Source organism: Spermophilus citellus, assembly GCF_964194105.1.
Source record: "Spermophilus citellus genome assembly, chromosome: 18".
Classification (NCBI taxonomy): Eukaryota; Metazoa; Chordata; class Mammalia; order Rodentia; family Sciuridae; genus Spermophilus; species Spermophilus citellus.
The window spans coordinates 7,717,664-7,730,378 of record NC_138200.1 but is presented as its reverse complement, the minus strand read 5'-3'; the positions used below and the strand labels follow the sequence as shown (position 1 = coordinate 7,730,378).

At 56.5% G+C, this 12,715-nt stretch overlaps 1 protein-coding gene across 9 annotated transcripts in view; it reads left to right on the top strand.

The window, feature by feature from the left end:
- The window catches only part of FUT2 (fucosyltransferase 2 (H blood group)), a gene marked incomplete at its 5' end in the record, with an annotated part of 49,697 nt that overhangs the window by 31,930 nt on the left and 5,052 nt on the right, over positions 1-12,715 (top strand). For 7 of the 9 annotated variants that reach the window (XM_081275213.1, XM_081275216.1, XM_081275214.1 and 4 more), the window contains one exon: positions 391-1,272. In XM_081275213.1, the coding sequence (XP_081131339.1) occupies positions 391-1,272 (882 nt within the window). Of the gene's footprint in view, positions 1-390; positions 1,273-7,918; positions 8,152-12,715 lie in introns of those variants that run through there. The other 2 variants (XM_081275218.1, XM_081275217.1) reach the window with 2 other exon arrangements.

Below are 12,715 nucleotides of genomic sequence, written 5' to 3'. Positions count from 1 at the left end.
AGTCAAATCTGTGTAAAAGGAAAGGAGAGAACCATTGTATCACATTTAATTCTCATGCAACTCCATGAGGTAGTGCCGTCAGGTCGGACCATAGAACTAGCTGCAACTGCAGGTAGAATACACGGCTGGATATAAGTATTTCCAAATGGTGGACCTACTCACCCTAATAGGTGAGAAAAGCTTAAGAGGTACAGAAACTTGGCCAGTCAGGTGTGATGCTGGTAAGGGCCTGGGCGGGGCCTGTGCTTGCGGGAGGACGCCCTATTTGTGCTGTCAGGCCTGAGCATGGCACTTCAGACTGCCGAGGCCTGGGGATCCTGAACTGGAAACAGTGAACGTGGCTTGCACCCCACCCTCCCCTCCTGACTCTTGTCCTCTCTCTCCCTGCAGCCAAGGGGTTTGGAGCCACCTGCCCGTCCCTCTCCACCTTCTACTTCCTTTTTGTTGTCTTTGTGGTGTCCACCATCTTCCACTGCCACCAGCGCCTGGCTCTGGTACCCGCCCCCTGGGCATATTCAGCCCAGGTGGTTGTGGTCCCCAGACACCACCCCCAGGAGGGCATGTTCACTATCAACTCCAAAGGCCGCCTGGGGAACCAGATGGGCCAGTACGCCACGCTGTACGCCCTCGCCAAGCTCAATGGGCGGCCTGCCTACGTCCCTGCGCAGATGCACAGCACGCTGGCCCCCATCTTCAGGATCACGCTGCCCGTCCTGCACAGCGTCACGGCCCGCAGTGTCCCGTGGCGGAACTACCACCTCAACGACTGGATGGAGGAGCAGTACCGCCACATCCCGGGGCGCTACGTCCGCCTCACAGGCTACCCCTGCTCCTGGACCTTCTACCACCACCTGCGCCAGGAGATCTTGCAGGAGTTCAGCCTGCACGAGCACGTGCGCGAGGAGGCCCAGAAGTTCCTCCAGGCCCTGCAGGCCACGCAGGCCTGGCGGATGACCTTTGTGGGGGTGCACGTGCGCCGGGGGGACTACATTCGTGTCATGCCGCAGGTGTGGAAAGGCGTGCTGGCCGACAGAGGCTACCTGCAGCAGGCCCTGGACTGGTTCCGAGCCCGCTACCGTTCCCCCTTCTTCGTGGTCACCAGTGACGACATGGCCTGGTGCCGGCAGAGCATCGACAGCTCTCGTGGAGATGTGGTGTTTGCTGGCAACGGCCTTCAAGGCTCCCCCGCCAAGGACTTTGCCCTGCTCACACAGTGCAACCACAGCATCATCACCGTGGGCACCTTCGGGATCTGGGCCGCCTACCTCACAGGTGGGGACACTGTCTACCTGGCCAACTTCACCCTGCCCAACTCCCCGTTCCATATGGTCTTTAAGCCACAGGCGGCTTTCCTGCCAGAATGGGTGGGCATTGCTGCGGACCTCAGACAGGCCCAGCAGAGCAGTCTCTAGGCCTGCTTACCCCTCCCTGTCCTGGGCCTCTGGGGTGTGTTGGGGGGGATTGCAATTCAGAATGTCGGAATCCAGGTGGTATTTGAATTTGCCTTTTCTACTTCATAGCTGAGTGACCTTGGACAAATGTCTTCATCTTTCTGTGCCTTAGTGTGGCACCTTGAAGATGAACACAGGCAGAACTTAGCAGTAACACATGAGAATCCACAAGTTCATGTAGGGCTCTTGCTTATGAATCCTGGGATGTGTGGGTATGGGAAGGTCCTGGTTGCTGAGGACCAGTGGATCATACCCACTTGCCAGGTATGTGGCCTGACGAGTGCCTGGAGCGCTCTCACACAGAACCTTACTTTGTTGTAGCACTGGTAGCATGGAGTCCCCATGTTCCATATCAGATCCTAGGGGGTTCCGTGGAGGCCATTCCTGCCCTGGAGCTCCAGGAACTCAAGGCTTTGCATCCATGGGCCTTCCCATGATGGAATGCAAAGGATGGCAGGATGCAGTACTGGGTCTTGGAGGTGTCCTCAGTGGGGAGGCTGTTCCCTTGCAGGGCGGCCGATCCAGGGCGAGAATGCCTCACCTTGGCAGCCCCGGCCACAAAGACTCGGGGTGCACATTGTCATGGGTGACAGCCTGACCCTAAAGGGCTATGGAGACTAGACCACGGCCGTCTCAGCAGCTGCCTGCAGATATGGTGACTGGCAACAGATGCCTCACCCCTGTTCTGCCTAAGCCCCTGGGACCTCACTGCCACTCTGAGCAATCCCAGCGTGGCCTGCCCAGGCCTGTCTTCCATTGCTATAACTGAGGGTCACAGAGTGGGAAGATTATAAAGAAGGCAGGTTCTTGAGGCCCGAAGGCCCATAATATGGTGCTGGCAACTGCTTGCAGCCGGGTCATGACATGGCAGGACTGAAGGTCCTGGCTCAGGTCTGCCCTTTTGTGAAGCCACGGTCCCCTGGGATTGGCCCTTTGTCCTGTGACCTCTTACCTCAGTTGCCTTCCAAAGGTCCCACCCCCAGGCTCATAGCTTGCTTGACTTCCCCACTCTCCTCCCTCACAATGAGGAGTAACTTGCCACCCAGAGTCTTGGTGGGGACATTCCAACCATAGCACAGACAGAAGTGGGGTTAGGTGACTCCACAGCTGGTTTTCCTGTATTCAGTGTTGTTGTTGTTGTTTTTAATAGGAATTTTATTTTTACTTTTTTCCCACATTTATATTGGTGCATTATAGTTGTACATAAGTTCAGTGTATTTTAAAACATGGAGATACCAGAATGTTATTGGTGTAATGCTCCTTTATGGGTATTTTAAAAATCATAACAAAATCATTTGAATTCACTTAAAATTCCTACCAGGTGTAGGTGCCCTGGTTTAGGGACCCTCTCTGTCACTCTCTTTCCTGCATGACACCGTCTCCAGGGCTCCTGCTGTTTGACTCGCCATTCTTGGGCTCACTTCCAGAGCCCAACCCCTCATCCCCATGGAGTGCTAATGTGCCTTCTCAGAGTCGTCTTGGGCCTGGCTCCTTCCTTCCGTCCTTGACAGGGTGGTCAGGTGTGGCGTTGGCTATAAAGTGGCTTGGGCACGGCAGGTCTCTGCCAGCTCTCCCCTGCCATGTGGCAAAGCACCCTGAGACCTGGTGCTTAAGACACGGACAACACTTGCTCTCTCGCGCGGTCTCTGAGGGGCCGAGCTGCGCGGCTGTGTGGGGCAGCCAGGAGATGGCCCTCCAGTGTTAGCTGGGCTGGGGATCTGCTCCCATGGCTGGAGGGTTGATGCTGGTCCTGGACATGACCTCTGCCAGCCACTTGAGTGTCCTTGCAATGTGCAGCCAGTTCCTCCAGAGCCAGGAAGCTGCAGAGGCCTTGGTGACCTAGCCTCAGAGGACGTACTGTCACCCCCTGCCCCATCTATCACTCCAGACAGCAGCTCCGCCTCCACATGGGAGGAGACTGCACCAGGGCCTGTATCCCCCAAGTGGAGGTGGGGTCCTGGAGCTTGGTGATTCAGCACACCCCAGCTCAAGCCACAGATACCGATTGTCTTACAGTCATGGCGGACAGAAGTCCAGGTGGAGGGCGAGCAGGGCAGCTCCTCCCAGGCCCAAGGCAGGATCTGTTCAGGCCTCCCTCCTTGCCTGTGTTGTCTTCACATGATCTGCCCTGTGGGTGTCTGTCCTCATCTGGTTTCTTATGGGGACACCAGGCTGGATCAGAGCCCACCATAGCAACCTCATTTAATTACATCCCATGACCCCATACTAAGGTTCTGGGGGCTGGGGCTTGAGATTTTGTGGGGACACAATCCAGCCATATGGTGGTCTTCTGTGATTCCTAGCTGGTTCCCTAGGGTCCCCTTCCCTTTTCCCTTCATCCTCTCAGGCCTGGCCCTCAGCAACCAGGATCTTCCTCACATCACCCTTGTGGAGAGACTCCAGCAGGAGGGAACAGGAATCTGGGGTCCTGACCCCTGGGTGAGGGCTGTGCCCAGATTCCCCCCCCCAAGTAGACATCCATGTGCTGACTCCTCCACTTCCTCCACCTTGCCACATCCCTAGAGGCCAATCGATGGCACCTGTGGCCCTATGGCCACCTGTTGTGTTGGGTCGGCGGAGTCCTGTCCGGAAGTGGGGCAAGGAGGGACAATAAGGTCAGGTTATTTGGTCTCCCAGGGATGGTCACCACTTCCCACGGTCACTGGCCCTCTGGAGCTGTGCTGCCTCGCTGGCCCGCGATCCTACCCATGCTGCTGACACCATACTGTGGAGCTCAGCCCGGGTGGCCCAGTCTGAGTATTCCTTCTACGTGGATCCTGATCTCACAAAATTCCCACGTTGCCATTCTTACTGGGACACTGACATCACGGGGGTGATCTGTGTTGGCTCACTGAGAATGATGCAGACACACGGCAGACTCACCTTGACACAAATGGAGCTGGGGACGTTCCGGGGCAGGGAGTCAAGTGCCACTTCCCTGCTCTGGTCTTTCCTCGGCATCCTGGGGGTGATGTGGGTGAAGATCTGGGAGCCCCATCGTGCGCCTCCTTGTCTTGGGCCCTTTCTGAGGGCCTCTGCCAGGAGGGAGTGGGACAGAGCAGGCCCCATGCTGGCTACTGTGGGCTGGGCATGTCACTTGTCATGTGGCACTCAGCTCTGTGTGATCTGGACACGAAGGGCCCCACTCTGTTCCCCGTGTGTTGGGTGTTGCTCGGATGAGGACGGCCACAGCTTCTCTCTTATAAAAGACCAGTAGAAGTTGGCAAACTGCCAATCATAAGTTGCATTTATTCATTTGACAAATATTTACTGAGCTCCTCACCTCATTTGCAAGTTCCAAAGCAGAAGCTGGCCAGTGCCAAGAAACCACTCCTGTCCCTCGGCAGAGGGGCAGGAAGGAAGCCAGCAGGATAGGCGCCACGTAGGTTCCCCAAGCCACCACGCCCAGCTCCTCAGATGGCACTGAACCCACAGTACGTGCGGGTCACGGGTTGAACTGTGTACCCCACCCTGACATTCCTGTGTTGGAGTCCTAACCTCCAGTACCTCAGACAGTGTGACCTAAATTGGAAATAGGGTCATTGCCGATGTAGTAGTTGAGACAAGGTCATGCTGGAGTAAAGGGGCCTTGGTCCATTAGGACCAGGGGCCACCCAGACACACAAAGGGGCAAATGCCGCAGGTTGACAAGGGCAGAGGTGGACTTCTGGCATCAAGAACTGTATGAGGAATGCTTCCTGCTGTTCCCAGGCACCCAGTTTGTGTCGCCCTGTTGTACAGGAGCCCTGGGGAGTGGATAGAGTGTCGTGTCTGCCAGCTGAACGTTGAGACCCCCCAGAGGGCTGGTACAATGTGAGGCCCGGGCTCCATCCTCAGCTCCGCACATAGAGACACAGGTGAGAGACTAAATTTTCCCTTGTCCTTGGCCCCAGGCCTGGGTTCTGTCAGGGAGTCAAGCAGAGAGTGGACCCGGGAAGCTGCCAGGAGCTACGTGGCTGTGGCCCCGGAGTGACCTAGCAGCAGAACCCCTGCTTCTGAAGTCTGAGTAGCTGAGAATCTCAGAGCCCACTAAGGTGGCAGAGAGAACTGAACCAACCCAGCCGGGGTCTAAGGGCCATGGCTCATTCCAGGGGTTGAGCCCAACCGGAAGTGGACTCTGGTGTACATCTCCCTCTGGCCCCCTTCACCCTGACCTTGAGTTCAGCTAGAACTGGAAGAGCTGGGGAGGCGGGGTTCACTGGCTGTGTTTCCTCCCAAAACTCAGCAGGACGCGCACGAGATTTTCAGACTTATCACAAGAATTTTTTCCTCCTTTTTCTTTTCCTCGGTGCTGGGGTGGAGCCCAGGGCCTTGTGCATGCCGGGCACACGCTCACCACAGGCCTCATGACCCTTGAGGCCCCTCCTCATCACCGGGAGGGTAAATCTCCTTGGTCCACTCACCGAGCTGGCGGTGCCAGGCCGAGGTTAATCCTCCCGGCCACCCCAGGCTCCCACGCTCATCAGCCCGTGATTTGGGGCAGGGACGGTGCCTCCCTAAGCATTAGAACAGTGCCTGGCCAGACATGTCCGGCAGGGCAAATCCGTAGAGACTGCAAGCGCTTTGGTCTGGTGTTATGGTTTAGATATGAGGTGTCCCCCAAAAGCTCATGCGGGAGGCACTGCAAGAAAGTTCAGAGGTGAGATGATAAAGTTGAGATGCCTAACCCATCCAGTACATCTGTCCACTTGAGTGGACTCACTGGGTGGTGGCCTCGGGCAGGTGGGGTGTGGCTGGAGGAGGTGGGTCTCTAGGGGCACACTCTCCCTTTCTCTTCTCACCCCTTCCTGGTGGCCATATCCTGAGCTGCCTCCCTCCACTACACTCGTCTGCCATGACGTCCTGCCTCACTGTGGGCTCAGAGCAATGGAGCCAGCCGTCCACCCAGACCTCTGACGCCAGGAGCCCCAAATAAACTCTTCCTCCTTAAAACCATTCTTGTCAGGCCTTTTAGTCACAGCGACGGAAAATCTGACTGAAACTCTTGGCTTCGTCCACTTGTCATGTTTCCGGGGTTCATCCACATGGGACACGGGTCAGCACTTCATTCCTCTCAGGCCAGGTGGCAGGTGGACCTCTGCAAAGTCACGAGAGGCCATATTAATTGCACAAATTTAACTGACGGAATTCCTTCAGGGCTGCAAGTTCTAAAGCAGGCGGTGACAAGCCCCCACCTGCTCTCTCCCTGTCCCCCACCCCTACCCTCCCTCCCTCTCAACAGAAGGGACAACAGGAAGCAGAACAGGATGGGAACTACTTCCTTGAAGTCAGAGGTGCCCTACCCCTGTCCCCAGCGGAACGCAGCACACAGCTTGATTAAACACCCACTGAATGCGTGAAACGTGTCATGGCGGCACATCTGAGGACACAGTGAACTGGGGAGTGACAGAAATGCTCCTTTTCTCCAGAGAGCTGGCTGGACTACCAGCACACCCTTCACCAGGCCAGCAAGGGTAGGGACCGCATCCTCATTCCGGAGGCAGAGGGTGCTGTCCCCAGGGCATTTTGGGAAACTGAAGGAGGCTTTCAGTCGTCCCATTGGTTGTCAGGTGATACCAAAGCATCAGGTGACATTAACCCCACAGCAGACGTGGAGAGGGGACAGTCGCGGGGGAGTGTCCCTGTCCACTCCGCACAGCTGCCTGTTTCTTTTCCCATGGCAGCAGCTGCCTGGGAGCCCAGGCCATTTGCCCTGTGGCGGCCCCCGCTCTGGATGTGGCGACTCATCCTCGGGGTGTCCATTGTCACTGGATTCTCTTGTTTTCTGAAACTCGATGGATACAGCAGGAAGCTTGATTTGATTTCAGCTTTTCCCCCCTTTTTCTTTTTTTTTTTTAATATTTATTTTTTAGTTCTCGGCGGACACAACATCTTTGTTGGTATGTGGTGCTGAGGATCGAACCCGGGCCGCACCCATGCCAGGCAAGTGCGCTACCGCTTGAGCCACATCCCCAGCCCCCCCCCCCCTTTTTCCTTTAAGGAGATTCATAGCTGATCCATGAACCTCCTGCTTCACTTGAGGGCCCAGAGTGGCTACGGTCCCTCATTCAGTGTTAGGACTGTGGGGGCCTCTGGCAGAGCCTCACCCCCTCCCCAGTAACCGTCCTCATTAATCTTGCACCTGACTTTGGCAGCCGTAGACAGTGATACCGCAGTTCCTGTTTCTGGGTGTCACTGTGGATGCTGAATGGTGATTTCCCCGGAGTAGTTTTTAAAATCAGGGAGACTGAGAAGAGCCTCCACTTGCCAGGGATTTTCCAAGACCTAGCCCCCTAGTTTCAAATCCCAGCTTCTACTGTGTGACCTTGGGCAAGTTACCTTAGGTCTCTGTGCTTTGGTTTCCCTGTGGAATTGTCAGGAAGGTTGAACGGGTTGGTGCTGTGTGTGTGGCGTTGCTCTCTTCCAGTTCTCGGAGAGCACTGGGCTGGAAGAGCGTGGCCTGGACTCTTCCACTCCTCCACGCCTTCCTGGCTTGCACCCCGCAGACTCAGGCTCCCCTCCCCGGCTCACCTCCCTCCCGCAACCAGCCACACCTGCTCTGGGGAGCCAGGTGCACCCTGGGTGGGGCTTTCTGGCCACTAGTGCAGGAAGGCTCCGGAAAGTTATTTGGCCTGAATGAAGAGGCGACCTGCAGGACTACTGAGCTGCCACAGAGCCGGCTACAGAGGCACCTGTCACCCGCTCCCTGCAGTCAGACCAGGTGAGAGCAGGTGAGGAGAGCGCCTCCCACCCGCAGACCACACGCACACACCAGGGCAGAGAGCCCAGAGCAGACTTGAACTCGGGCCTGGGGGAAGCAGAGACCTGGCCTCCCAGGTTCATGCCATGGCCTCTGATCCCCTTTGGGATGCACCCGGCCCGACCTCCAGGAGAGGAGTCCACCCCTTGGCAGCCAAGACCCCCTCCCAGTCCCCAGCTCCGGGCCCTTGGCCTCCAGGCCCTCGCTCCCCGCCTCCCAGGCCAGCTGTTCCCTCCCCTGTCCCGTCCCGTCCTGTCCCAGTTTCCAGGAACTGAACTAGGGATGAGTGTGCGGGCAGGAGGCCAGGACATGGCTCAGGGTAACCAGATCTTCCTGTCCCAGCTCTGAGGGGATGGCAGGACCTTGGCACAACCCCACAGTTGCCACCCCACTCCCCTGACCTGCCACTGCCCAGGGAGGGGCTTGGGCCTTTGCTCAGTCCCTAATCCCACCTGGAGGCACCCGTTCTGTTCAAGGCTGGAGACAAAGTTGGGGATATCAAAGTGACAGTTCCACTCAGCTCCAGTCTCCTCCTGGAGTCATGACTTGGTGCCCAACAGGCCCAGGCCCCGGGAGCAGGACAGAGAGGGGGAGCCGCAGCTGGGAGGGATGAGCTCACCTGGGGATGACGGTGACAAGGCCCAGGGGCCAGGGCCAGATCAGAGGCTGGGATTTTGCTCTTGAGGGGGACAGGGAGCCACGGAAGGCTGCTAGCTGGGGAGAGGCAGGCCAGCTCTGCGTGGGTGGGACAGAGTGGAGTCCAGGGAAGGGGAGAGAAGGCCGAGTCCAAAAGGGAGAGGGTGAGGCCAGGCCTGGGACAGAAAGAAGTGGAGGAGACTGAATTCAAAAGAAAGTCTTGGCTGATACTGGTGGCTCCACTTCTCTGAGGGGACTGGAGCCTGGTTCCTCCTTCAAAGTTGGGGCCCGTTTCTGGCATCCTACTGCAGCCCCTAAAGGAAGGCCCCGGAGACCCAGATGGAGGAAGGGACAGACCTGACCTCTATTCTCTCCTTACACCTACAGCCCAGACTGACGTGTGGGATACAGCTGTAGGAACTGAGGGTGGATAGCAGGATGAACTTCCTGACCTCAGAGAACTAGCTAGGGGAAAACCCAAACTCCTCCCATTTGTCAGCAGCAGCCCAGCTGCTGACTCTAGCTGTTGGCTAGAATCTAGCATCCAGGATTTCCCCACTGGTGACAAACTGCTGCTTTTCCCATCTCCTGTCATCTGAACACCCTCCCCAATGCCCCTCTACAGATTTAGGCCTTCTGCCATGCTCCCCCAAGATCCTCCCTTAGCCACGGGGCCCTGGGCTAGGTTTTCTTTGCCATAAAGTGGGCATGGTAACATAGAGTTGTTAAAACTCAGCAAAGAAAGTCGGGGGCTGTGGCACACTCCTGTAATCCCAGCAATTGGGAGGCTGAGGCAGAAGATCCAAGTTCAAGGCCAGCCTCAGCAACTTAACGAGACCCTGTCTCAAAAATAAAATAAAAAGGGCTGGGGATGTGGTCAGGGGTAAAGTGCCATTGGGTTAAATCCCAGTACAAAAAAAATAAAATAAAATACAAAAACTCAGTAAGATACACAGCCGGACACTGGGTCCGAGGCCGACGTAAGTGTGAGTTTGGGGTGTCAGCCCCCCCCCCCATGCCAGGAGCACCCGTGCAATAGGACATTGCGCTGCAGTGCGCATCAATACCAATCCACACAGCCCTGGGGGCATTATTATGGACCAGTACCCTGAAGCACAGGTAAAGGCCCTCGGTCAAGGTCACTCAGCTAATCGGGGACTCACACGTCAAGCCCGCTGCCTCTCTAAGACCCTGGGTTTGCTCTGGGACCCTCACCCCTCCTCCCTGGGCGGCCTCTGAAGCCTCCCTGTCCTTCTGTTGGTGGCAGCGGGGCTGCAGGTTCTCAGTCCAGGAGCCCAGATGCCGGCACGACTGGGAAGCAGAGCATCCTCCCTACTCGATGCCCAGAAATGGAGACCAAGAGGGAAAGGAAAACAGACGAGAATGCAGACGCACAGACAGACAGGATGGGGAGATGGGGGGATGTCGCTGAGACCCAGGCAGAGAGGGGGAAACCAGGTGGGGCCAGACAGACCCCCTGGGCCTGCAGGCGCTCCCTGGGCAGCATCCTCCAGTGAGGGCACATGACGGGCACGTCCTTCCTTCAGGAGGTGTGTTTGCAGGGAGCTGCCACCTGGGGAGGTCGAAGAGTCTGGCCTGGGGAGGGGACCTGGAGGTGGAGCAGGGCGGGCAGCAGGGCCTGAAGTGGTGTCACCAGAGGGAATGGCTTTGCCACTCACCCCTTGCTCCACTAAAACCTTGGAAGACACACGGGCAGGAAAATGGCTTTGAGGAGACAGAGGAGAACTTCCTGCCTCAAATCTCCATCTTGTGGCAAGGCTGGGGCCTGAGAGGAGAGAAGGCGGAAACGGGTCTGTAGGTTCAGCTGGGCTGTGTTCACCAGAAACGCCTCAGGGCCCGGGTGCTGCCAGCCAGGGGCCAGCCTGGGCCTCCACTGTCCCTATGTGGACATGTGGCTGCAGGGGACCGTTATCAGGCCCTCCCCTTCAAAGGGGCCTGCGGGACCATGGGACAGACTGGCCGCCTGCGGCTCATCCCCCCCTTCCCTTTCCTCTCTCCTCTACCGTCCACAGCACCTCCTGGGTCCCCGGGTGACCCTGGATGACCTGTGCCCTGTACTTGGCAAACCTAGAGCCACATCTGCTCCCTGACCTTGGGGCACACACTGTCCACTTGAAAAAACAGAAACACCCAGAAGAAGGGACATGGCAGGAGGCTGCTCCCCTGGGCGCCTTCTTGTCCTCCCGCTTCCTCGGCTCCTCTGGTGCCCAGAGGGTCTCTCCACCCAGCCAGGAGCAGGGCCTCTGGTCCCCTGAGGGTCTGGACAGGAGCAGCCCAGCTCGGGGAATGGGAGCCAGTGCTCAGCCAGGGGCCAGCCACCTGCCCGTCTCTCTTTTTGGGAAGGCCAAACTACTCTCAGGGATAAATTGCTCTGTCCATTCCCACTTTAGTTTGAATGTGGCTTACGGTGGCTGCAGTGGCTGGGCCCTAATGGACACAGGCCCACCATCCACTGGCCACTCTGTGTTTCTAATTCCAAATTCCCAAGGGAGACGCTCTACCTGGTCCTCACTCTCGGAGCCAGCCCCCCGCTCCCACACATCACGGACAGGCAATGGATGGGCCACCCTTGGGCCAATGTCATATAGGCTGTACCTTATTTTTTTCCAAGGACACCAGTTGAACTGGTGACCTCATTTTTAACTTGGTCATTTCTGTCAATACCCTGTCTCCAAATAAAGTCACATCCTGAGGTACAGGGGTTAACACTGCAGCATATCCTTTTTGGAGGGACACAATCCAACCCATAACAGACTGCAACAAGGTTTGGGGTTGGGTGGCAAACATGTCCCGTCTTCCTACAGCCCACCCCTTGATGGCCCGTTGCACATATGCTCTATTCCATTTCTTCAGTGCCATGAAGAAAAGCAAGGAAAATCCCACATCAACCGTGGTGGGTAGAATCACAAACATCTCGGTCCACTTCCCACTTTCCAGAGGGAGGCTCCCCAGAGTTAGCTCCACCCACCAAATCTGTATTCCAAGGTATGGGGCCGGGGTTGTGGCTCACTGGTAGAGCGCTTGCCTAGCAGGCATGAGGCACTGGGTTCAATCCCTGGCACCACATAAAAATGAACAAATAAAATAAAAGTATTGTATTCAAAGGTATGGGGTACCTTAGCTGGTCTCGGAATTCCCAACCTCCAAATAAGACTGACTCCTTCTCTGGGTGTTTCCATCTCACTCATGTGTGACTCCTCCCACTGTGATCTGTGTCTAAATGCTGAAAACTCGACCACACTCAGTAGGTCCCATACGCAGAGTGGGAACCCCTGGTCTTAACCTAGAGCCTGCACATAACAGCACCCGTTGCTCTGGGGGCAATAATAGCGTGTCTATGCTACACACTGTTTTAACCCTCAGAGAAGTAATGTCACCTTCCCCGAGTCACACAGCTCATGAGGGTGAGAGCCTGAAATCAGCAGCCACATCCACTGTGGTGTGTGGTCTCTGAGTTACCACGTGAGACGCATTCTGTTTGGGCAAGTGGAGGGAGGATTGGTTCTGTAGCAATGAGGAAGGAAACTTCTCTAGCACTTGACAATTACCTTATCACTTGCGGGTGATGAGGTTTATAATAAGATTGAGGCTCTCGGGAGCATGAGCTGAGTTAGAAATGGACGTGGCCTCCCCAGTTCCTTTCATTCAAGCCAAAGGGAGTTGGAGAGAACTGTACCACCCAAGGGTCTGGTTGGGCCCAACACTTGGGAATGACCCCAAGGGCCCAGACTGAGCTGGGCTCAGTTCAAATCTAGGTAGCTGGTTGACAAGGCCGAGGGTGATTCTGGGTTCACTTATGTGACCTTAGTGGGCTCTGAGGTTTGGGGTAACTTGTAAATCAGAAGCAGGGATACAGCAACGTTAGCTT